This window comes from Galleria mellonella, unplaced genomic scaffold (genome assembly GCF_026898425.1).
Source record: "Galleria mellonella isolate WM207_F2 unplaced genomic scaffold, CSIRO_AGI_GalMel_v1 utg146, whole genome shotgun sequence".
Classification (NCBI taxonomy): domain Eukaryota; kingdom Metazoa; phylum Arthropoda; class Insecta; order Lepidoptera; family Pyralidae; genus Galleria; species Galleria mellonella.
Window position 1 is genome coordinate 4,248,733 of NW_026441999.1, and position 23,302 is coordinate 4,272,034.

The 23,302-nt window shown below is 31.7% G+C and overlaps 1 protein-coding gene across 1 annotated transcript in view; it reads left to right on the top strand.

Annotated features, from left to right (window-relative positions):
• LOC113523204 (irregular chiasm C-roughest protein-like) overlaps positions 1-23,302 on the top strand; it is a 149,184-nt gene that overhangs the window by 117,363 nt on the left and 8,519 nt on the right. The window contains exons 12-21 of the mRNA XM_031909323.2: positions 6,391-6,514; positions 8,216-8,361; positions 8,751-8,904; positions 11,169-11,407; positions 13,740-13,910; positions 15,692-15,807; positions 15,956-16,110; positions 18,641-18,829; positions 21,204-21,313; positions 22,529-22,631. Of these exons, the coding sequence (XP_031765183.2) occupies positions 6,391-6,514; positions 8,216-8,361; positions 8,751-8,904; positions 11,169-11,407; positions 13,740-13,910; positions 15,692-15,807; positions 15,956-16,110; positions 18,641-18,829; positions 21,204-21,313; positions 22,529-22,631 (1,507 nt within the window). The remainder of the gene's footprint in view (positions 1-6,390; positions 6,515-8,215; positions 8,362-8,750; positions 8,905-11,168; positions 11,408-13,739; positions 13,911-15,691; positions 15,808-15,955; positions 16,111-18,640; positions 18,830-21,203; positions 21,314-22,528; positions 22,632-23,302) is intronic.

Here is a 23,302-nt window from a genome sequence, read left to right on the forward strand (position 1 = left end):
AGAGTGATAAAAAATAGTTATTTTATATTTGAAAAATTAAGCTAGTTAAGGACATATTATTACGAATTATACTTTATCTTCCAGTAACTCAAACTTTATTAATACAAATTCAATTAATAATTACAAATCAATAATACAGCATAAACAACGTTTGTAAATAAAGTAATGTGAAAACAAATATCTATGTTACCAATAATATGGATATTAGATTCTATTGAAGCTTCAATCGAACAATATTGTATGCACATGATCATTGTCATAAAGGCATCATTTACTTCACTGATAGGAATGCTTAATATTCTATTATAGCTGTGTGGTCTCAGCATAGAATTAATCACCTCTTCTTTTCCTGTGGCTATAGTAAGAAGCGATTAAGAGGCTAAATGGTCAAGGAATGGGCTGCAAAGTCCTTAAAACATCACTAAAACCTAATTACGGTTGTTAATTCGACCACCAAGCATGGCAACTACGGACAAAACTTTCCTTATTCAGGAATGATATGAGAGTTCAGCAGTAAACAATTAACGATTGATTGATAATAATAAATTTAATGTTACTTATTATTAATATAATAAGTAATCATAAGAGAGGCAACAGATACCTTTCAAGGACACGACCTTCAGTAATGAAGAGGACGAAGAGAGAGAGAGATTATTAATATAAGCTGTAAAATTTATCGGACACCAATGCGTAGTTACTGCAAATTAATCTTTCGATTTGTTAGGTCATAACGTGATCTCAAAATTTCCAAATAGGCCTACAATATCAATTGAGATATCATATGGAAGGGATTCATTAATATACACTAAAACTACATTTTATTTATTTTATACTTTTTTTCATGCAACTTAGAATAGCAAAAAGAGCTGTCAATCCACCTGATGGAAAGGAGTAACAGTCGCCTTTAAACATAAACACTACCGTTGCCATGACAGAGTATTCTGTGTCGCCCATGTTACCCTTTATGCGTTACCATGCCTGAGAACTAAGGTATTATGTCTCTGTACCCTGTAATTTCATTGCCCTATTCCACCCTTCAAACCTAGCAGACAACATTAGTCATTTTATTGTTTACGTTAACTTTATATTTAACATTAATAATTATAATAAATTTCTTTATAAAATCAATCCAATTCAAACTAAAGTCAACGAAATAGAGCGAATGCGAGATACAGAACAAATGCTACAACAGGCTCGATAAAAGAATATAAATTTTAACTTTTATTACAAAAGCGATATAGTTCACAATAGCTTCATTGTTTTACTTGGCTTATCATGTTCTTCTATCTAAAAACATTGTTTGACTTTTTAGGCGCGAGCTTTTTATAGAAACATTAATACGGGCACTTTACGTATTTTTGTATATGTTGATGTCAGGTTTGATTTATAATAGTGCCTTAATGCATATAATAATCTTGTCCACTGTTTACGTCTTGGAATAAAGTAATTTTGAATATGGGACTATTATTAAGTTTGAGGCTACTTTCATATCAAAAACGTATTACTTTTCTAAAACTAATGGTAATAGAAAAAGAAGTCCACCTTTTGTACCACATTTCATTGGTCGATAAAATTTAAATAAATAAATAAATATCATTATTTAAGTAGAGACAATTTGATTAGATATTGAATGCCCTAAATTTAAAATTGCAACAATTTTAGAATGGAATAAACTAAACACTACCTTAATACGAGTAAAGATAATGTATATAATTTATTTGATGTTATAAACAAAGAAATAAGAAGTATTATTATATTTCCTAAATCTTTGTATATAACTTTAAAAAAATCACACACATTACAAATTGTGGTAAATAGAACAATTAAATTGATATTATAAAAGTAGTTACCACATAAGTAACCCAATTTAGACAATGCACTTGTTTTATGAATGAACCTATTAATAATTATGTATGAGGTATATTTAGGAACAGAGTAACAAGATGAAAGAATGTCTGAAATTATTTTAATTTAATAGTAGTAAAAAAAGTGTTCTGTGTTGTAAAAAAAATTTAGTACTATTTACATAAATTAATGGAATCACGAATTTATTGTAGTTGTGTCCGAAATCTTATTCATAATCAATATTTACTTCAAATTGATTGTCAAGATGAAGTAATTAACACCATTCATTGCAAATGCAAACAAACAAAATTATTCTTATATATATTAACCTAACACTAATATTTGTCTTATTATTTTTTATTATTTAATTTCATTATTGCATACAGTACTCTTTGTATAGGCTCTTACGAAAGCCCAGCGTCGATGAGCCGTAAGGACTGCCGGTATATGCTGAGTACAAACCTTTTTAGTAACTATAATTTGTTTTTATTGTTAGCCCTTATAATACATATCACTAAATAATTTTTCTTTCTTTTTAATAATAATTACTTGTAATATAAGTAAGAATTCTACTCTGAATGTTCTGACCATTATTGTTCTAAAATTACCTGATGTCGTTGCCATGGCATTTGATATAAAAAGTACAAATGGCTTGGAAACATTAAAATAAAAGTCATACCATTACTTTGGTATTATCTCGTATCATCAGAAGAAAATCACTTTAGTCATTAATCAACTGTTATTTTTCCTATTTCTCAAAAAGTCATTTGTTTCTTCCGGAAAATATTTGTTCAAAGTGCCCATTTTATTTAAATTATATTATTTACTATTGTATTTTATATTATCTGATTTGTTTATTCCCTAATCAAATATCTCTTCATTAGCATTGATAAATGTTATCAATTATTACTTTTATCACTTTGTTTTATTTTTCTACTTCTCACAATTGCACTTAATTTCAAATTTCTTATAATTTTGTTCTTTTCTATTCCATTATATATTATCTTATTTATCTATACCATAATCTGCTTAGCGTTGGCAGATTGGAAATTTTTCGCGATTTTGCACAAAAAATTCCAATCTGCCAATTTTTAGAGAAAAATCATATGGGTGTAGAGAAAATTGGGAAAATTTGAAATCTTTTTACAGTTTTGTTATTTATAAACCGTATAACACAGTAAATAGATCTATAGAACTCTCACTAATATTATAAAAATAAAAGTGAGTTAGTTTATTTATTTCTTACCTTATAACACCTTAATGGCTTAACTAATCACTATGAAATTTGGTAGAAACCAAAATGGGATGTGGAAAAGAATATAACAGTATTATTTTTGTCATCCTTATTATAGTTTTATAGTAAAATGTAAAGTTTGTAAATAGATAAGTAAAGAAAATTGTGTCTATTTGGAAAAAAATATAGTCTGGGAGAAATCTATAACCCTATCTGGTAATGCTGTCTTTTTTATCTAACCTCAAATGTTTTTTATCTAACTTCATAAACAAGGAGTTTTTTAAGTTGGTTATCGTTGTTGTAAATCAATTTGGAGAATTCTTTTTATTTTTATCTGAAAGAATCTACTTACAAATTTTATCAAAATTGGTTTAATAGTTTAGTTGTTGAATTAAAATAACTGGTTTTTCCATAATTGGTTGCTTGATTGTTATTCTAAGTTGTGCGTTGTAATTGTTATTCTAGATTGTGTTTTTGTGAAACAAAATGGCAACCTTACTGACGGCCCATCTGAAAGGAAGTGGTAACCATCACCTATAAAACATCACGAGCATTATGAATGTAGAATACTGTGTAATACCCATGATACCTTTGAAATGTTGCCATTCCTGAGCAATCTATAATAATTATAATCTAAAATCATACATATGTTCAATAACATTCTACATGTTATTAATGTATCTACACATTACCTATATTGTTATGTTGAATTGAAACAAAGGGAGTGTGCCTTCGATTAATCGTTTAACGCTTTGTCAGAGCCATTCGTCTGTATTATTCCTTGAACAGAGACTGTTACTGTGTAAATGAAGGGTAGAATAAAATTAAATCAGTTTATTTGTATGGTGGGAACCATTTCAGACGGCCCGCTTTCGTATTCTGTTGTTGTTATAAAGGCACTTGTGCTTTTATCTCGTTTTCTCATTACATTATGTACAGAAAATGGCAATCGTTTTAATGAAATTGAATATTTCTTTCGCGTTGTCGCCATATTTATGTGATAAATATGCTTCCGTGAGTTACAATGAATAATTGATAAGAGTTTGCGGTAGACGATCTATCTCTTTGTTGATAGCGTAAATTATGGATGCAGATACATTGTTAAGGAGAGCCAAGTGTGTATTGGTATATTACAAAATACGTAAGTTTCATTACTATCTGCAGTATCTAGCTGAAATATTCGTATCTCAAAGGTGATTAAACTTTTTTTTTATCTTGTACACAACATGCGATGTTTGATTACCATCAGGCACATGCAGTTTAGTCACTCTTACACATAAAGGAAAAAACTTGGCAAGTTTTCACTTTCGAGTAAACTTTTCGTATTTTTGATAATTTATCAGGTTTTATTTGTAACTTTAACGTTTATCATACTTAGTCATTTATTAGAAGATTTGAATTTTATTTATTCACTTCATAGGTAGTAGGCTGTGAGTAGTGTTTCGTACGTTTAATCGAAATATATTAATTGATTGGGGTATCTTATATTCTTCACCATTTTAAGTAATACGCGTGTCCCAAATTTCGTGATGTTGGGTTGAAATCTTAACCCTTAAAAGCCTTTTTAAATCAAATTAAAAAATATATAAGTGTACCCTTTACTGTGTTTACTAATGGGGAAAAATAGTAAAAAAATATCAATGATATTTTTATATATTTATTTTGAAAAAAATATTTGGTAACATGTAAACAGTCAAATATTAAAATAAAATCGATTGTAGGCACCCAATGCGATTTATAACCCCGATATTGAATTTGAAACTTCAGGTATTTAAGGGTTAAAATTACAAGAGGTAACAGACAAACAAAATAAATCCACAACTATGTCTCATTCTTCTCATAAATCTCATTTCATTTTATTTCAACTAATAAACTCAGTTTCTCATTTATGATGTTAATAAGTTACAATTTCCAAAGATAGACAAATAGATGTTTACATACTTTTGGTGCATTATTCTATTCATGAATTTGACCTGCGTGAATGAGATCCATTATCATGGACCCCATTTACATCTCACAGACCCCCGTTTTATTTTCTTTTTCGCTGACACGAACCCCTTATAGGTCGTAATCGCCCCCTGGGTATTTATATATAGGTCACTTTGGGCATCAATATATCTGAAGTACTAAATAGGATAGGAACCAGAAATTATACCACCATCATTAACCACCATCATAAACCCATTGATCTCTACAGCTTTTATATAACTCGATTATTTTATAATGCAGCTTTAATTTTTATAATGGAATTATTAAAAATGCATTTATTAATGCGTTTTTTTCAATTAAAGCATTACACCCATATGTATAGGTTTATATATTGTATATTAGTTGATAATTTTATTTTTTAAATTCGATAATAGGTATTTTAATTAGTTTCCTTAATGTTTTAATTGTACAATATTATTATATCCGTCTGTACAACAATTAGTTGTATATAATAATATTGTCCGTTACTCTAAGTTTAAAAAGATTGCTCTCAGCAATAAGACCGCATTACTGTACTTATACAACTGTATCGCTACATTTATTAATTGTCTTGCTTATTCTCTATATTGTATAATGCAAATAATGTATACTCATTCATTCATTAATAAAATCAATAGAGAGTAAAAGAGATAATATGCAGGGCTATCTAATAGGACGTGACGATTTTTTAAAGAGCATAATAGAAGGAAATATAGAGGGCAGAAGTGGAAGGGGAAATCCGAGGAATAACTACATGGGACATATAAAGGAAACACTAGGTGTCATATCGTATAAGGAGCTCAAAGTTAAGACTTGGAGTGGAGCTGGCTGGAAGAAAATATATGAATTAGTTGCCCCTATAGGAGGAAACTCTTAAATAAAAAAAAATTAAAGTGTTAATAGTTAATATTTTCTCTTTCTTATCTTCTCTTATATCAGCTTTTAACTGTCCACTGCTGAACATAAGCCTCCCCCTAGGGAGATTTTGCCAGTAGTTGCCACGCTTGGAAGGCGGATTGGCAACCGTAGTTGGGCTTTGGAGATGTCTTAAGATGTGCTGTTGCTCATCCCTCGCCCTCCCTTAGCCGCCTCTTACGACACCCACGGGAAAGGAAGGGGTGGCCTATTCTATGCCAGGACCACACGGGGACCATAGTATATGTCTTTAAACATCTCAAGTGTACAAATATTGTCTAGTTACCATTTTATTATATTAATAAGATATTATGTGCATACTGTAAAAAAAAAAGAAAAATAATTATTGTTAGTTTTTATCACTATTTTTTTTTTATTGTTTCATAAGACTGACGTAACTTTTTATTTAAATATTTGTTTTCTTGCAGCGTGTTGGGAAAACTGCAAATCTATCGTTGACAGTTGATACACATACGGCTGGCCGATATATATGCCAAGCTTCCATCGAAGGATACCCTGAAATTCAGGCTGAGGCTTCAGTGTTTATTAAAGGTGAATTATAGTTTTATGTACCATAAGAACTATTACTATGTATGTGTACATATACAATTAACAAAATTAAGTTATAATATAAACATTATAAACAGGATGAAGAAAAAAAAAGAAATTAAAATTTAACTAGAAGATTACAGTTCATAAAATTTTCTGTAACGTTCAGCGTGTAAAAATGCTTGAAATTTCTTTAAATATGGGTTAAATTTGAATCAGTATCTTGTATGTAACATGATTATTCTCTTTCATTAAATTCTATTGAGTTTTTATAAGAGTATAATAAAATATCAGGTCATCATAAGGTTCAGAATCAAATACGAGTACGTACAAAAAGTCCTTTTGTGTAGCTCGGGGGTTGGATAGGTCGATAAAGCTATGACCTTGTGTTGGGAATGGACAAAAAGTCTAACTGGGGTTATTACCATGTAGAATAATACATGAAGTACAAGTTGACAACCTATTTTGTAACTTGACCTTGTAGTGTTATACAAATGACGCTAAAATGGTGAATTTATTAATGTAAAAATTGTATAGTTTCATTTCTTATTATAATGTCGTAGGCGAACTCAATTTACCTAAGTTTTTAATGAATAACAAGAAGTTATTCGGTACATATTACACAAATGACAAATTACAATACGTGAATTATAATACTTCAATTAAATGTAACAAAAAAAAAGCAATAAAAGTTTATAACTGTGCTGAAATGGTATATAGTTTTTTTTAATGATTGATAATGGAATGATAATCCCGGTTATGCTAACGGTATACGCTGGCGAGGCACCAGTCAGGGATGATAGGTGAGAATGAATAGGCAGGTCAGTTAGCCCATCGTGACGAATTTCACTAGAATTAACCACGATGTTTTTTTAGGGGGAATCCTGGTAGTCGACTTGATAGGGTGTATTGCTAGCAATGAGTCACTTAGACCTCATTATTAACAATTAATTAGACCTCATTACTAGCCATCCCTTTTCCCAAATAATACATCAATTAGAAATAATAAAAAATTAATAAAAGAGTTATAGCTGTGTTGAAATGATATCCAGTTTTTTTAATGCCTGATAATGGGCTAAAGTATACGCTGGCAGGCACAAGTTAGGGATGATAGGTGAGAATGAAAAGGCAGGTCAGTGAGCCCGCCGTGATGAATACACCTGGAATTCAGTACAAAGGTTTCTACGAAAAACCACGTGTAGGTCGACCTAATAGGGTATATTACTGACAGTGGGATTGGTAACCCGCATTACTAACAATCTCTTTCTTCATCTGATATCCAGTTCAGATTATTGCTAAGTAAAACGTGTGTTGACACAGTGTTTCAGTTGGAACCATTTAGCAAATTCTGGCTTTAGCGCGGACCCGGCTTTTTCCTCGCCTATTTATTATGCTAGAATACTTCTGTGACATAAAGAAAAACTAGTGTCATTTCCTACGATGATGATACAGTTATTATTTATTAATTTCATTTTTCTAGACACAAATTTATGTTTTACCATACTAATGCCATAGAGAACACATTGTAAATGCAGACTAAGATAAAATACAAATAATGTTGTCTTCTGTCCCTTTCCTTTACAAACAAATAGAAAGAGATAGAAGTATTTTTATGAACACTAAGACCTCGCCATTGCCATTCCATTTTCATCCATATTAAAAATAAAACACGTATTAATTGTATTTATATTTAATTGTAAACAGGACCACCAAAAATCCTGTCTAACCAAACTCAATTTGGCTCACAAGGGGACATTGTTAACATAGAATGCGCAGCGTTTTCAATACCCCGTATAGACAACATCATTTGGACGTTTGAAGGGAGAGAAATTGACACAATACACGATCAGGTAAGATTTGGAATAGTTCTTTTTAAGCCACCTCGAAAGGGAAAATGGAATCATTGTAGGATCAAGTCTGTCAAGACCCTTTTTCCCGAGAACGTGTGGAGGTATCAAGCTGAAATTAATGTTAAATACTTTAGTCTATAATTTCTTATAGCTGTGAAAAAAATACATTTCTAAGTCAACGCAATCAAAAAATATGGCCGATATTTTAACATTTGCGACAGAATTAAACTTTACTTAATGTCGACCAATAACCATGAAATTTGACAAGACGCAAATTTGTAATTACACCACAAGAAAAATATTTTACGATTTTTTAATTATAAAACATACGGATCCAGCGGTAAGCAAGTCCGACTCGCACTTGTCTGATTTTTTTTATTTTTGTGCAGGATTATGCATTCTTGGAAGATTTGCAACCAGGAGGTGTTGTTAATTCCACGTTGATTATTCGAGAGAGTCAATCAAGACACTTTGGCGTGTACAAATGCAATGTTTCGAATGACTATGGCAGTGATACTTTGGAGATAATACTAAAACCAAATAGTAAGTAAATTTTTACATGGTTTCTTTTATTTTGACTTATGGTAAAGATAACTAAAGATTTTGTATCAGAAAATGAAAACACCGACTTCAATCTTAGTTAAACGAGTTATTTCTATTTAAAAACTAATTACTAATAGTGTTTTGATAAATTTTCTGAGACCAATCTGTAAGTATATCCTTTCAAACAAAAAAAAAAGAAAGTTCTAAACCAGTTAATAAATAACGGAGTTATGAGTTAAACATACAAATACAACCAAATTAAGAATTTTTTCTTTTTTAAAGTCGGTTGAAAATATAATACCCATCTACTTTTCATCTATTTTGGAAAAAAGGTGCTATCTATACTTTTATGTTATTTTTTATATTATTTGTCTTTGACAATTATGAACTGATTTTTATAATAATTTTTACATTCGAAAGGAATAAATTATAAATTGTTCTATATTTATTTTGTGGTTTATGGGCACAGTTCTATATTTAAAATTATATTAAAGTGTTACTTCCGTATTCCAAATTCAAATATTTGATACGTTCTTTGGTACGTTTTATTCGTAATTTAAATTGAAATATTTTTAAAAATACTCTTAAGAATAGTAAATATTGATTTTGTTATAATTCACAATTGAAATTGTTTTTTTTTTTTCTGTGAAGCAAAAATTTCCCTAATCGTTAACAACAGCAATATTTGTGATGGATGCCATTGTTGTCCTGAACACATTGTCAAGCCTCATAATTACCGCGACGGCCATATGTTACCGTCAATGTACTGTCGATCACACGTAACCACACGCATCATTATTTTCGTGGGTGTTTATAAAATTATAAAAATATTTCATGCTAATTTTTGTTGTTTTTAAGATATTGAAGCGTGATAAATCCTATTAATAAATGAGAAAATATGTAACGTAAGATGGATGTCTTCTTTTCATGCAAAAACTACTGAATGGATTGGAATGACATTTGGCACATGGGAAGGTTATATCCTTACTTAACATATAGAATACATAGATTATATAGATAAAGCGAGCTTCAAAAACTGGTTCACTTTTCGGCAGTTAAATGTCCAATTCACAGACTCGTTTTTTTTAGTTGGTTATTAGTTAGTGTTCAATATACTTACGCATAAAATGTATCTTAAATTTTATATAATGAATAAAATGTGTGTTTACGTATTAAAACGATGCGGAAATTATAAGACAAAATAAATATAGAAGTTATAAAGGAATCACTCATAACTATTTGTCACGTAAAATTGTACGAAAAAGTTTTTCTTGAAGCATTTCTATGGAGACACTGTATATGTATATAATCTAAGATAGAATACTTTATGTACTAATTCACGTGGGTATAGTCACGAGATGCAACTAGTATCTAATAAAGTCCTTTTACATAATTATTTCCACGTAATCTTTAAATTGTTTAACTAGTAGTAGAAATTTGTTAATAATTAAAATCATAGAATCCAAGAAATTAATTTAATAAATCATTCATACATTATTTCGTTTGTTTAATAATCTGAGATAAGAATGACCAAGACATAAGAAAATAAACAAACATTGAATAATGTAAATGTAGGAATTATCTACAAAAGATGCTCTTTTACTTCGAATTTAACTTTTGTTTTATACCAAGAAGGTGGTAAACTAGCATATAGCCCGTCTAATGTTAAACGGTCACTGTAGCCTATGGACGCCTGCAACACTAGGGGTGTCATGTGCGCGTTGCCGCTTAACTTAACTTTAACGTAAAACTTGATAATGTAACATTATTTATTTATTTAAACTTTAGGGACCAAGGTCAAAAAATGTGGTACAAAACGCGGACTTAATGCTATAGGTATTTTTACCAGTTATCTTTTAGGATACGCAACGCTACTCGATGGTTTAAACGCCAATACTAAAATCGCAACCAATCTTTATTTATATCCCTAACAGTGTTCTAAATTATATTTATTATTGAATGTATATATCTGTTGCGTATGTGTAAATATATTATTGTGAGTTCAACGATTGCCTACCTATTTGATTTGTTTATCTTTTCTGCTTTTCCTTCAGCAATTGTCAACTACATAACTTAAGAAATTAATTTAGAAATTAATTTTTAAATAGAAATTAAAAACCTGTTATTGGCCATACTACATTGTTATAAAATATTTGTTACTTTTATTTCTAAATTGCTGTTGGTTTTTTAAAATAAATAAATATACTTATCTCAAGTGTTCTAATCTAAACTTGACGTCTATAGATTTGTTTTTTTATTTTTAGAAACATTCCCCTTATTGCCCGTTTTGTTTGGGGCGACATCTGGAACGATTATGGTGGCAGCTTTGGTGATGCTTATAATCCTATGTCAGAGGAAGCAGAGGAAGAATAAACAGACTCAAGTGACAGAGAAACCAGATGTGACAGTCACTGCTGAAGAATTATTTAAAGATAACGACAGGAATTCAAATATAAGCGATTTGAAGCTGGAACTGCGACAGGCTAATGGAAGTTGTGAAATTGTAAGTCTGATGTGGATATTTCTGTGTATATATATATATATATATATATATATATATATATATATATATATATATATATATATATATATATATATATTATATTATATTACTATTTTTTTTTAATACAACTTAGAATGGCAAACAAGCTGACGGCCCACCTGATGGAAAGTGGTAACCGTCGCCTATAGACATGAGCAGTACCATGGACATAACAGAGTATACTGTTTCGCCCATGATACCCCCCATGCGTTGCCATTCCTGAGGACTCAGATGTTATTCCTCTGTACCCTGAAAATTCACGCCATATCCCACCCTTCAAACCGAAACACAGCCATGCAAACACAACTGCTTTACGGTAGAAACACGAATGGGACAGAGGTACCCAAGCAATCGACTTTTGTACAAAGTCTCCCTCTGGAAAATAATATGAGTCATAAGCCTAACATTGATGTTTGTAAAGTGACTTACTTTCTGAATAATGCAAGCAAGCAAGTTTTTTCTTTTCATAATTTCATCATTATCGTTGAAAAGTAGAAAATATGTTTTTGTATTTTGACAAATATGTAAGTTTTCGTTTTCACAATGGACCTTTGTAGTTAAAAGTTAGAAAGTATGATTTGCATAGAACAGGTTTCTTACTACAAATAGAAAATAGCTAATTTAAAACTTCATTATCACAAGTACACGTGATCATGGCTGTTGTAACATTGTCACGGCAAGGTGTTGGAAAATGTTCACGATAATGTTTAACCAGTTTTTTTTTTTTTTAAGTAATAACTACCGGTTTAACTTACGTGTAATTATATCGAGAAAACTAGACTAGTGTCGGTATCAATTCTTTCAATAATCATAAGCGGCTGTGACACGATCGCAAGCCTGATTCAGATTATTGCGGCTGCTCATGATTAAGGATTACGAAATAATCCCGAAAGTAGTCGAGCTTTTTAGATCTAATTACATGTACGTTAAACTAGAAGTTATTATATTACAATAAAATATGTGCTTATGAAACTTATAACAATAAAATAGTTTTTACAATACTTTTTGTGTTAAAGTTAATGACATACAAATTAATGGGTCTATCTTTTTCTTATACAATTTATCTTAGTTATTTTAAAATTTTACCCTTTATATAAAAACTAGCTGACTCGGAAAACGTTGTCTTGCCATATACATTATTTCGAGAACTATACATGAAAATTTATCGTACTACAATTATTATATTTAATCGATTCCCATCTTGTAACTCTATTGCGGCATATAAAAATCGCGATTAAAAACAGAGGTTGATCGTAAAAGCGAAAAAATTTGAATTTGTATATATTTTTCAATGCTAAATCATAATAAAGTAAAAATAAAAATTTTGTCAAAAAATTAAAACAAAATTATTTAGGGGTGGATCACCCTTATCATTGAGGGATATGAAAAATAGATGTTGGCCGATTCTCAGACCTACCCAATATGCATACAAAATTTCATGTAAATCAGTAAAGTCGTTTCGGAGGAGTTTGTAACACACACCGCGACACGAGAATTTTATATATTAGATAGATATACACAATAACATGTCACGGATTTTGTAATGCCCACAGTACCCTTTTTATGCGTCGTTACTCCTAAGGACTAAAGGACTAAGGCTTAGGTAAACTGAACATACTCAATGGACACATTGAATATCTTGTTCACTGTTGAACATAAGTATCCTCCAAAAACTATCATAAGGAACAGGGCCGTTCCTTATGGCATTTTACTTAAGTGACATTTTAAGAAAAACGCCGCTACCCCTCCCTCGACCATTAAGGTCGAGGGAGGGGTAGCGGCGTTTTTCTCCTTTAGTCCTCCTCCTTTCCTTCCAGTTCCTGTAGTCGCCTTTTACGACAGCCACGGGAAAGGAAGGGGTGGCCCGTTCTATGTCAGGACCACAATGCAGTCATTTCTGATACAATTTATAAATTTTAAATTGCTTAAACATATTAATAAATTTTGACATAGATTTTTCCAATTTTAATTCTAAACGTTACATACAATATGTTAACAAAATACATTCCTTAAATTAATGAATTAATGAATTCTCAGTTTTAAATAAAAAAACATTTTTTTTTTATTTTGATATAAAAAAAATTCTACAAAAAAATCTGAGAGATTAACAAATACTAACACTAATCTTAAGGAAGAGATTCCATCAATTAACAAATAGTTAAAATACTTAAGCACTCCCATAAAACCATAAAAAAGGTCCATTGTTTCAAAACGAGAAAAACTAACTCACGCACCATGAACGTTATTATAAAGGGAACGTAACTAGAGTTCATTGTATTCATTATCTCCATAGGATTACTCCAACACGGGATCGGACAGCACATTATGTTCCAACGCCAAATTAGGCAGTGGGGTGCCCTTAGCTGGGGCCGTGCCACTGTCCTCCATAAATCAAAGTAGCACATACCAGCCGTATAGATATAGCAACGATTACACCGACCCAGCTTATGCTGACTGTTATAAGGTAAGATTTTTGTTTTTATTCAACTTAGAATGGCAAACAAGCTGACGACCCACCTGATGGAAAGTAGCAGCAGTCGCCTATAGACATGAGCAGTACCATGGATACAACAGAGTATACTTTTTCGCCTACGATACCCCCTAATATTAATTATTTTCAGTATAAATTTGTCTATGAAACATTCTGTTTTCATTGATGTACTTTTATATTTTTTTTATGTAACTTAGAATAGCAAACAAGCTGACGGCCCACCTGATTAAAAGTGACAACCGTCGCCTACAGACATGAGCAGTATCATGGACATAACAGACTATACTGTTTCACCCATGATACGCCCCATGCGTTACCATTCCTGAGGACTCTAGTGTTATTCCTCTGTACCCTGTAAATTCACGTCATATCCCACCCTTCGAACCGAAACATAGCCATGCAAACAAAACTGCTTCACGGTAGGAACACGAATGGGACAGAGAAATTATTTTCTGCTATATCAAAAATCAATTCAGTATATAATATATAATTCCAAAAAATAATGTTACGTTTCTTATGCAACTTACAATCGTAAATAAGCTGACGGCCCACCTGTGGGGTTAATTTTGAAATAAATTCCAATAGATAAATATTAGAATTAAGATGGTTCACACTTTCGAATTGCAGTCATCGTCATCATGCCAGCCTTTAATTGTCCACTACTGAACATAAGCCCCCTCTTGAGAGATTTTGCCGGTAATTATCACGCTTGGCAGGCGAATTGGCAACCGCAGTTTAATTTAGAGATCTTTTAAGAGGAACGCTGCTGCACAAACCTCAATCTTTAAGTTTCCATTGTTACCTTTTACGACGTCTACAGGAAAAGAAAGAGTTAGTCCGTTCTATGCCGGGACCACGACCTATATAATAATAATCTAAGTATATTAAACATAGAGTTTATTATTTCTTTTCAACTTAGAATTTATCTTATAAAGAATTTGCAAGGAAAAATAACGATAAGAATGTATCCTTGATATAAATAACATTGCTTAATTATTTAACGTTTTTAAATATCGAATTACTTTTAGTCCTTAATTTTTATACTTTTATTAATTAATTCTGACTTTATGTATAATTAAAAAAGATGTTTTCGACGTCCTAAATAATAATAAATTCAATGCTTAATTTCTATGTTCGCAGTTGAAATATTTTTCCGGAGTACCTACAACTGCGGAAAAATACTACGACGAACTTTTTACTGAGAACTAATTTAATATACTGTAAATAAATATTTTTATTCGTTTTAATGTAGCTATACTGTAAAGCAAATCATACCCCGAATTTTTAAATATAAATATCCCTGAAAAATATGTTACTAACATAATAAAATTGTAACTAAATTATGTCTGTAAATGGGGGGGGGGGGGCTTTATCAGTAGTTGCCATGCTTGGCGGGCGGGTTAGCAAACGTAAATAGATGTTAGGTGATGTTTTAAAGGGGAGACCGCTGCCCGTCCTCGACCATTACCACGTGTGGTCCTGGCATGGAATGGGCCATCCCTTCCTCTCTCGTGGGCGTGGTAAGAAACGACTAAGGGAACTTAATGCTCGAGGATGTCTAGCAGTATCCCTTAAAACATTTCAAATGCCTAACTGCGGTTGTCAACCCTGCCAAGCATGGCAACTGCTGGCAAAACACTCCAATAGAGGGTGGCCTATGTTCAGCAGTGGACAATTAAGAGCTAATTAAGAGTACGGCATGGTATGATGACATTTCATATATATAATTAATGAAGAAATAATGTTGTCAACAGGTAAATGGTTTCGGTAACGGATACCAGACGTACGTGCATTATGCGCACGATTACACGCCTGGATCATTGAGGGTCACTTCACCCACTGTGGGCAGTGACAAATTGACCCCCAATAGGTAAGTGATATTAGAATTATTTAGTAAATTTTATAAATAATAATAATAAGTACAGATAGCGATAAGAGTAAGAAAATAAGTGAAACAAATAAAATAAAAAAAAAAAAAACACAGACCAATATTCCTATCATGTATTTGAATGTTGCAGGTCAGTCAACGGTAGTTTATCAAGGGGTATAGATACCCCGTTAACGGTCCAATACAACCCGGGCAACGGATCTCAGAATAATTCCCTACAGCGCTCCACCAAGCGGCAGGACAGTAGTAATGCACTGAATAATTTGGGAGTACCCTCCGGGGAAGGTAACGCATCCATATATCGATCCAATACGACTCTTCACTATCGATACCTCCTAACAGACAACATCTTAATTTTGAATATATCCTAATATTTTTGTATTTTATGCATGAAAAATTATTAATTCACTTTTGCACCACCTACCCACTTCTTTATGTTCTCCTTTAACCAAAGGTTGTTTGTAAGAAATTGCCCTAGCGATAAGACCGCATAATGTACTTTTATGAGTATATTTCAATCTGTATTTATGTTACTGTATTTCACTTGAATTGTTCAATTGTCATAGTTTATTTTTGTTTATGGTGCAATAAAGAGTTAAATAAATATACAAATAAATAAATATTGAATATAATGAAACCCAAAAATAAAATAATTAATTTTGAGATAAATTCTCTGTATATATATTATATTTATATTAAAGTAAAAAAATATTTCTTTACGTAATATAGAAATATAGGTTAGGAAAAGTGTAAACAACTGTCCTGTTAAATGTCAGTTAGGAGGTTTTGGTGGTTAGACATCGGATAACTGTGTGTTCTGTTTGTTATTGACTATGTACTATTTATCAATTTAGTGTTGATATTGATATAAATTGTTTTAATAAAATAGTAAGATATTGACCGTAATTGAAGTATTTTGCATTTATATAAATAATATAAAGTATGTTTATAGCTATTATTATTATCCTCCCTTGCTAACAAGTAGTTAAACTAATCGTCGCATATATTGTTTAAGTGCAATAAAGAATATATATATATATATATATACTTACTGATACATGCAAGCAAAGCCGCAGGGCACAGCTAGTTATTTGATATATACCAGTTCTACTTTTAGGATAAGTCTAAAGATATCCAATTTTGATAAAGTTATAACTTTATAATATATTTTAAACTGTCTTCTATATAAATCCCCATTAGTCCTTACTAATACTTACTAAATAGATAGATAGATAAATTATTTGCATCATTCACACTCTGTAGAGAGGTCAATTCTGTACATGAAATATATTTCCAAAATAACTATCAGGGGGTGATTAGTGAACGATACTGATGCCAAAAATGCAATCAGTAAAATTTTTGTCTGTCTGTCTGTATGTTCGTTATAGAAACAAAAACTACTCGACAGATTTTAACGAAACTTGCTACAATTATTCTTCATACTCCTGGGCAAGATATAGTATACTTTTCATCACGCTACGATCAATAGGAGCAGAGCAGTGAAGGGAAATGTTGGGAAAACGGGAGAAGTTACTCCATTTTTAAGCTTCCGTCGCGTGTGCTGGCTTAATGGCCACTTTTTAAAATGTAAAAATGTCCACCCGTGCGACGCCGGGACGGGCCGCTAGTATACGAATAAAATCACATTTATAATACTAAATTGAGTTTGCTTTTTGCCTCATAGCATTTTGACAGCTGAACCAATATAATGCCATTTAGTATACAGATATTTTTTGTATGGGTGAAAATGGTATGGTAACCCCGCCTGCGCTAACGGGATACGCTGGCGGAGCACCAGTGAAAGGTGATAGATGAGAATGAAAACAGGCCAGTTAGCCCATCACGATGAATTCATCAGGAATTAACCGTGATAGTTTACAGGGGGAACCGCGAGGTCGACTTGGTTGGGTATATTGCTAGCAATGGGATTCTCAGTCTCCATTACTAACAATCCCTTTCCCCCCCGACCTGACAGGGTATATAGCTTTAGGTTTACTCCTAGTTTAGTTTAATCCTTATTAGTAATAATTCCTTCTCCCCCCCCCCCCCAGTATACACATATTGTAAGGAATAGAGAAGTACATAGGCTATATTAATTTTCATCCTGGTCAGTGACCACGTTCCCGTCACTCTCTTCAAATATTGTTGTCACTGAGTAGATTAAATTGTATAATTATGTCATGTTGCATAATTTACGACAATCCATTAAATTTTCACTGTTGGAAATGGATGTCTCTTCATAAGGAGGATAATAACCTGCTGTTACTATGGTGACCAAGCGGATTGGCTTTATTTCGACTTTTCCGTATCTTACATATATATATATATATATATATATATATATATATATATATATATATATATATATATATATATATATATTACAGTGTGTATTGGTTTGTTTCCTTTCAACCGACTTCAAAAAGAGAGTGTTTTTCAATTCAATTGTATTTTTTTACTATATATATATATATATTTGTAACAGGGGTCAAAAACTAGTAGTCAAAATTTACCTATTACTCCAAATGGACTTGAAAGGGTTTATTTATATTTTTAAAGCCCAATATTCATATTAATGTAATAACTACCCGTTTAACTTATATGTAATTAGGTCGGAAAAGGCTCGAGCTCATATCACAGTTGCTCATGACTAAGGATCACGAATTGATCCCGAAACTAGTCGAGACTTTTCGATTTAATTACATGTAAGTTAAACCAGTAGTTATTACATTAAAATATGATATTTATTTATTTATGGTATATACTGTTTTTTTTTTGGTAACGATCAATAGTATATTTGTCTTTCTTGACACAGCTAATAGAATACCAAATGGGGGTATAATACAAGGCGTGGATGTAAGATATGCTGCCACCTACGGCAATCCACATTTGAGAACGGGCGGTGGGCTCGGTTTCGCTACTACAGTGAATACAGCAAAACCGGCTTCCACTCCTGCACCGCCACCATATTCTTCAGTCAGAAGTTCTGTGGTGATACCATCAGGTAAGTTATTTATTATTTCTTCTTACTAATCTTACTTCTTACTAATATAATAAAATTGCAAGTAAACGATGTCTATACATGGGGGATGTTTAAGAAAATTTTATAGGAGCGGTCTTAAGACTGATAGATGCTAAAACAATACCTTTTAGAAATTGTGTTTGTTTGTCTGTCTGCGTGATTGTTCCGGCATCACGCAAAAACTACTTCACCAAATTATTCGCGGTTAACACAAATACATTTTTAAAGGTCCAACTTCAAATTAGTGGGTCCACTCTTGAATTTAATGGCAACGTCAATCCAATCTATTGCTAATGAAAATTTTGTACTGCACTCATAAAATCATCATCATCATCATCATATCAGCCTTTAACTGTTCACTGCTGAACATAAGGGGGGGGGGGGGTTGCGAGTAGTTGGCACACTTGGCAGGCGGATTGGCAACTTCAGACTTGCTTTAAAGATGTTTCAAAAGGGACGCTGTTGCCAATCCTGTGCCCTCTCTTAGTCGGTTCTTACGACACCCACGGGAAAGCAAGGGATGGCATTCTATGCCGGGACTACATGGCCATGTAATACCTCATGAAATAACAATTAGAAATTAAGTTAGAATTCGAATCAGTTTGCGATATTTTGTATGGCAACACTAATATGAATCTATCAGAACAATATGGAACCATTAAGTCGCTAGTATTGTAATTCAAAAGTGCCAATTCCAATATCGATCTATAAGAATAGGTTCTTCAAAAGGGGGTAAAGAGGTTTCTTCAGGGTCGGCAACGCACGCGTAATACCTCTGGTATTGCTGGTGTTCATAGGCTACGGTAACCACTTACCATCAGGTGGGCCGTATGCTTGTTTGCCACCTCTGTGGTATAAAAAAAAAGAATTTTAAGAGTAACCCCACTGGTGTATGTTTTACCTTGATAAACAATCTAAAAATAGTATATTTAATTAGTTAGCGGAATACATCGAGTTAAACTAACTCTATTTGTAACTGTATCTGATACGAGTACTACATAGTAAACGAGTTAGTAATATCTAATTGGATTATTCAAGTTTCCCAGGATTTCCTTTTCTGACTCTACGTCAACAGTGGCAGTTCATAGCTTAACGTATCATTCGAAGTACGGGGCTTACATAATCAAATTAATACCATTCCTGGAATCTGGATGTGTAATGTATATTATATGGTCACCCAATTAGCAAGTGGCTGACTTCAATGCAATTAAATCTAGTTCATCAACAATCGCTTTCGTGCACAACTGAGATTATGCATTCATGTAATTCTGTTAATCAATCATTCTATACCTTTCCTTCAGCTTCTCAAAGGTTAACTATAATAGATAAATCCACCATTATAGATTAATTCTTTTTAACATGTCCAGTTTTTTTTATACCGTAAAGATGGCAAGACATCGTACAGCTCGTCTGATGGTAAACGTTTATTGTAGCCTCTGAACGCCTCCAATACTATGGGAGTCACGTACACGTTGCCGACCCTGAGGAAATATTAATATACCCTTTTTGAAAACCCCCATACTATAGTATCTAGGGAAACCCTCAGCAGGAAGCTCATTTCTCAGCGTGAACGTTCGCGGGAAAAATCTTTTGAAACTACACTGTACATGATCATCTAAGTCCAATACAAAGTACGTACAGTAAGGATTTTATAATATAATAGACTTTCTTGGCATCAGAGAACGTCATTCTCACTCGAATAGGATCATCATTTCAGCCTTTCACTTTGTAAATAATCTCCCACAACTCCAATAATAGATAAAAAGAAACGATTGAGTTTGAGAAGATTTGATTTTGAAGATTGAGTTTGAGTTTGATCAATTGAATTTAGAGATAAAAAGAACAAATGAGTGATCTACGTCTATCGATATTCTGCAGCATATTTGAATTTATCGTGTCATATAGGATGGGATCACTCTTTTTTATTTGTACAGGATGGCCACTCGAGAATTTTTCTCCTCATCTGTTGACCATTCTTCATATATAATATTAGTATTTACTTCTGTGTATATTTCTTTGGCTATGTAGGTCACTTCCGTGTGTTGATTCTTCCGAGTTTATCAATCTTTTGTACAATATGTTTAAATCGTATTTTTTTGTAATTGTAAACAATTGTAATTCTAATTCATTGTTAAAAATTGGTAACAATTATAATTGTAATTGTTTATTAATTCTCAACAATTGTAATTCTATATAAATTTTTTAACAATGCCCATATACATATATATACATGCACAACGGAAATTAGAATGAAATTTGGGATTAATTTGAAACAATTATCGGAAACAACGAACACAACAAATTTATTAAATTCTCGTTGTGCGTATAAAATAGACATTGTAATTCTCATTAACAGGTACATCGTCGCATTCAATAACATCACCAACAAGTCTCGCATCACCGCAGTGTACTACGAGCCCTATCACCACTTCTACAATGTCTACAGATAGTACACAGCCAGCGGCGGTAAGTTTTAATTTGCTCAATTACGGCGAAGCCTAAGAGGTATATGACGGTTTTTTTTTTAATAAAATTTTAGAGTGATCGATATAAAATAACCACTCTGCTTGTCTTGGTAATATTATATTTAACAATTCCATTCGCTTACACGTTCAAAAAACGACTGCTCTTTCTAAAAGACCGTTTAGGCCGCCATTTTAATATTCATTGATCACTACCACCGAGTCGTTGAATGACTAGTACTTGTTTTATTTATTATTATGAAAATATATTGATTATATTTTATAAAAAAATGTATATAAAATTATTAAATATGAAAATATAATGTTTATAATGTGATTTAGATTTATTAATTGATGATTTTTTAAACATATTTAAACTAAACATTGATTTGATTTAAGTAGGCAAAAGAATCACTGACAAAATGGCAGTTCATATTAGACACTGATTAACATAATCTTACATGAAAGATAATAGAATGGCAACTCCGTCGCCTAGTGGAATACCAGTAACAGGTAGGTGAGGATGAAGTCAGGTCAGTTGATCTAACGTGAGAAATTCAATAAGAATTAACCAAAATGGCTTGAGTTTGAAAAGTAGTCGCGTCATATTTGTTCATGCTTGATAAATGAAACTGAAAATTACTGAATTTACCTTTTATTTCTTGTAACACACTAACAAGTATTGTGAATAAACAATATCAAATTAATTATATCTTTATAATTTACTAAATAACAGATATATAATCGCAGAGACACGCTCGCTTGATCAAGAGCCGAACGGAAGAGAAATCAAATTAAAGACAATCGTAGATAGATAGATAGATACTCTTTATTGTTTCCTCCAAAAGATTACAATAGTAAACTTATTATAAATATAAATAATTACAAAAAATAATCACAATGAGAAAACAACAAAAAATACTAGATCATAAATTTGACCATAAGAAACTGAAATCCTGCCTATTAGAAATAAGGTATGATCAAATGAACTGAATATAAAAATGAGATTTATACATGTTGAAGCATATAATATTGCGTAGACAATATCAGTATTTTTTTTTGCAACACAGAGGGCAAACGAACATGCGGCTCACCTGATGGTAAGTGACTACCGCCGCCCATGATCAACCGCAACACCAACAGCATTGCAGGTGTGCTGCCGGCCTTTTAAAAAGGAACATGCTCTTTATGAGAGGTTCATTAGAATTTATTTGTCCAGGTTGGCGTAGCTACATCATCTGCTACTCCGCAGTCCCCTAGCGCTCATTATATATTAGCTCCGTCAAATAGAACGATAAGTAATGCTACTGTTACCAAAAAAGGTAAGTTGTTAAAAAATTTTCGATATCCTACACAAATTGCCATAATATTAAAAAAAAAAATAGATTTAAATACTTCTCAGGAATGAAACCTTTTTACGTGGATTGATGCTTGCTGAACAGGCATTTCGCAGTGAGGAAATAATGTTAATGGACTAGTACATTTCTTGGACGATTTATACGAAATTAATTTTATATCGTATATCATAACTAATAAGGTTGAATTTGAGATTACACCCGCGTAAAGCAACATTAGTGTTAAAAAATCAAAAGTGCTTCACTTTTTAAATTACTTTTGTATAATATCGCGAAGCATACGCGATATTTTGGATAAATTTAATCATTATTTTTTATTAATTAATTTATTTTTTATTTTTTAAGGAAGCTTGCAGTTGTAATAACTTAATAATTAACTATATATACTACCACATATAATTAACGAAAATTGAATTACAGTTTAGATAATTAATAAATTGTAATCAAAAGGATTCCAATATTGTTACTCTCGTGATTGTTTTTTTTTAATTAACCTTAATATAAAATTTAATACTATTGTCGGAAACGACTAACATAAAATATGAAAATATAAAAAGTTCATAAAATTCCCGTAATTTTTTTAATTTATGAATACAAAAGTACTTTTAACGGTTAAAAGCTTGGATGCAACGTTATGT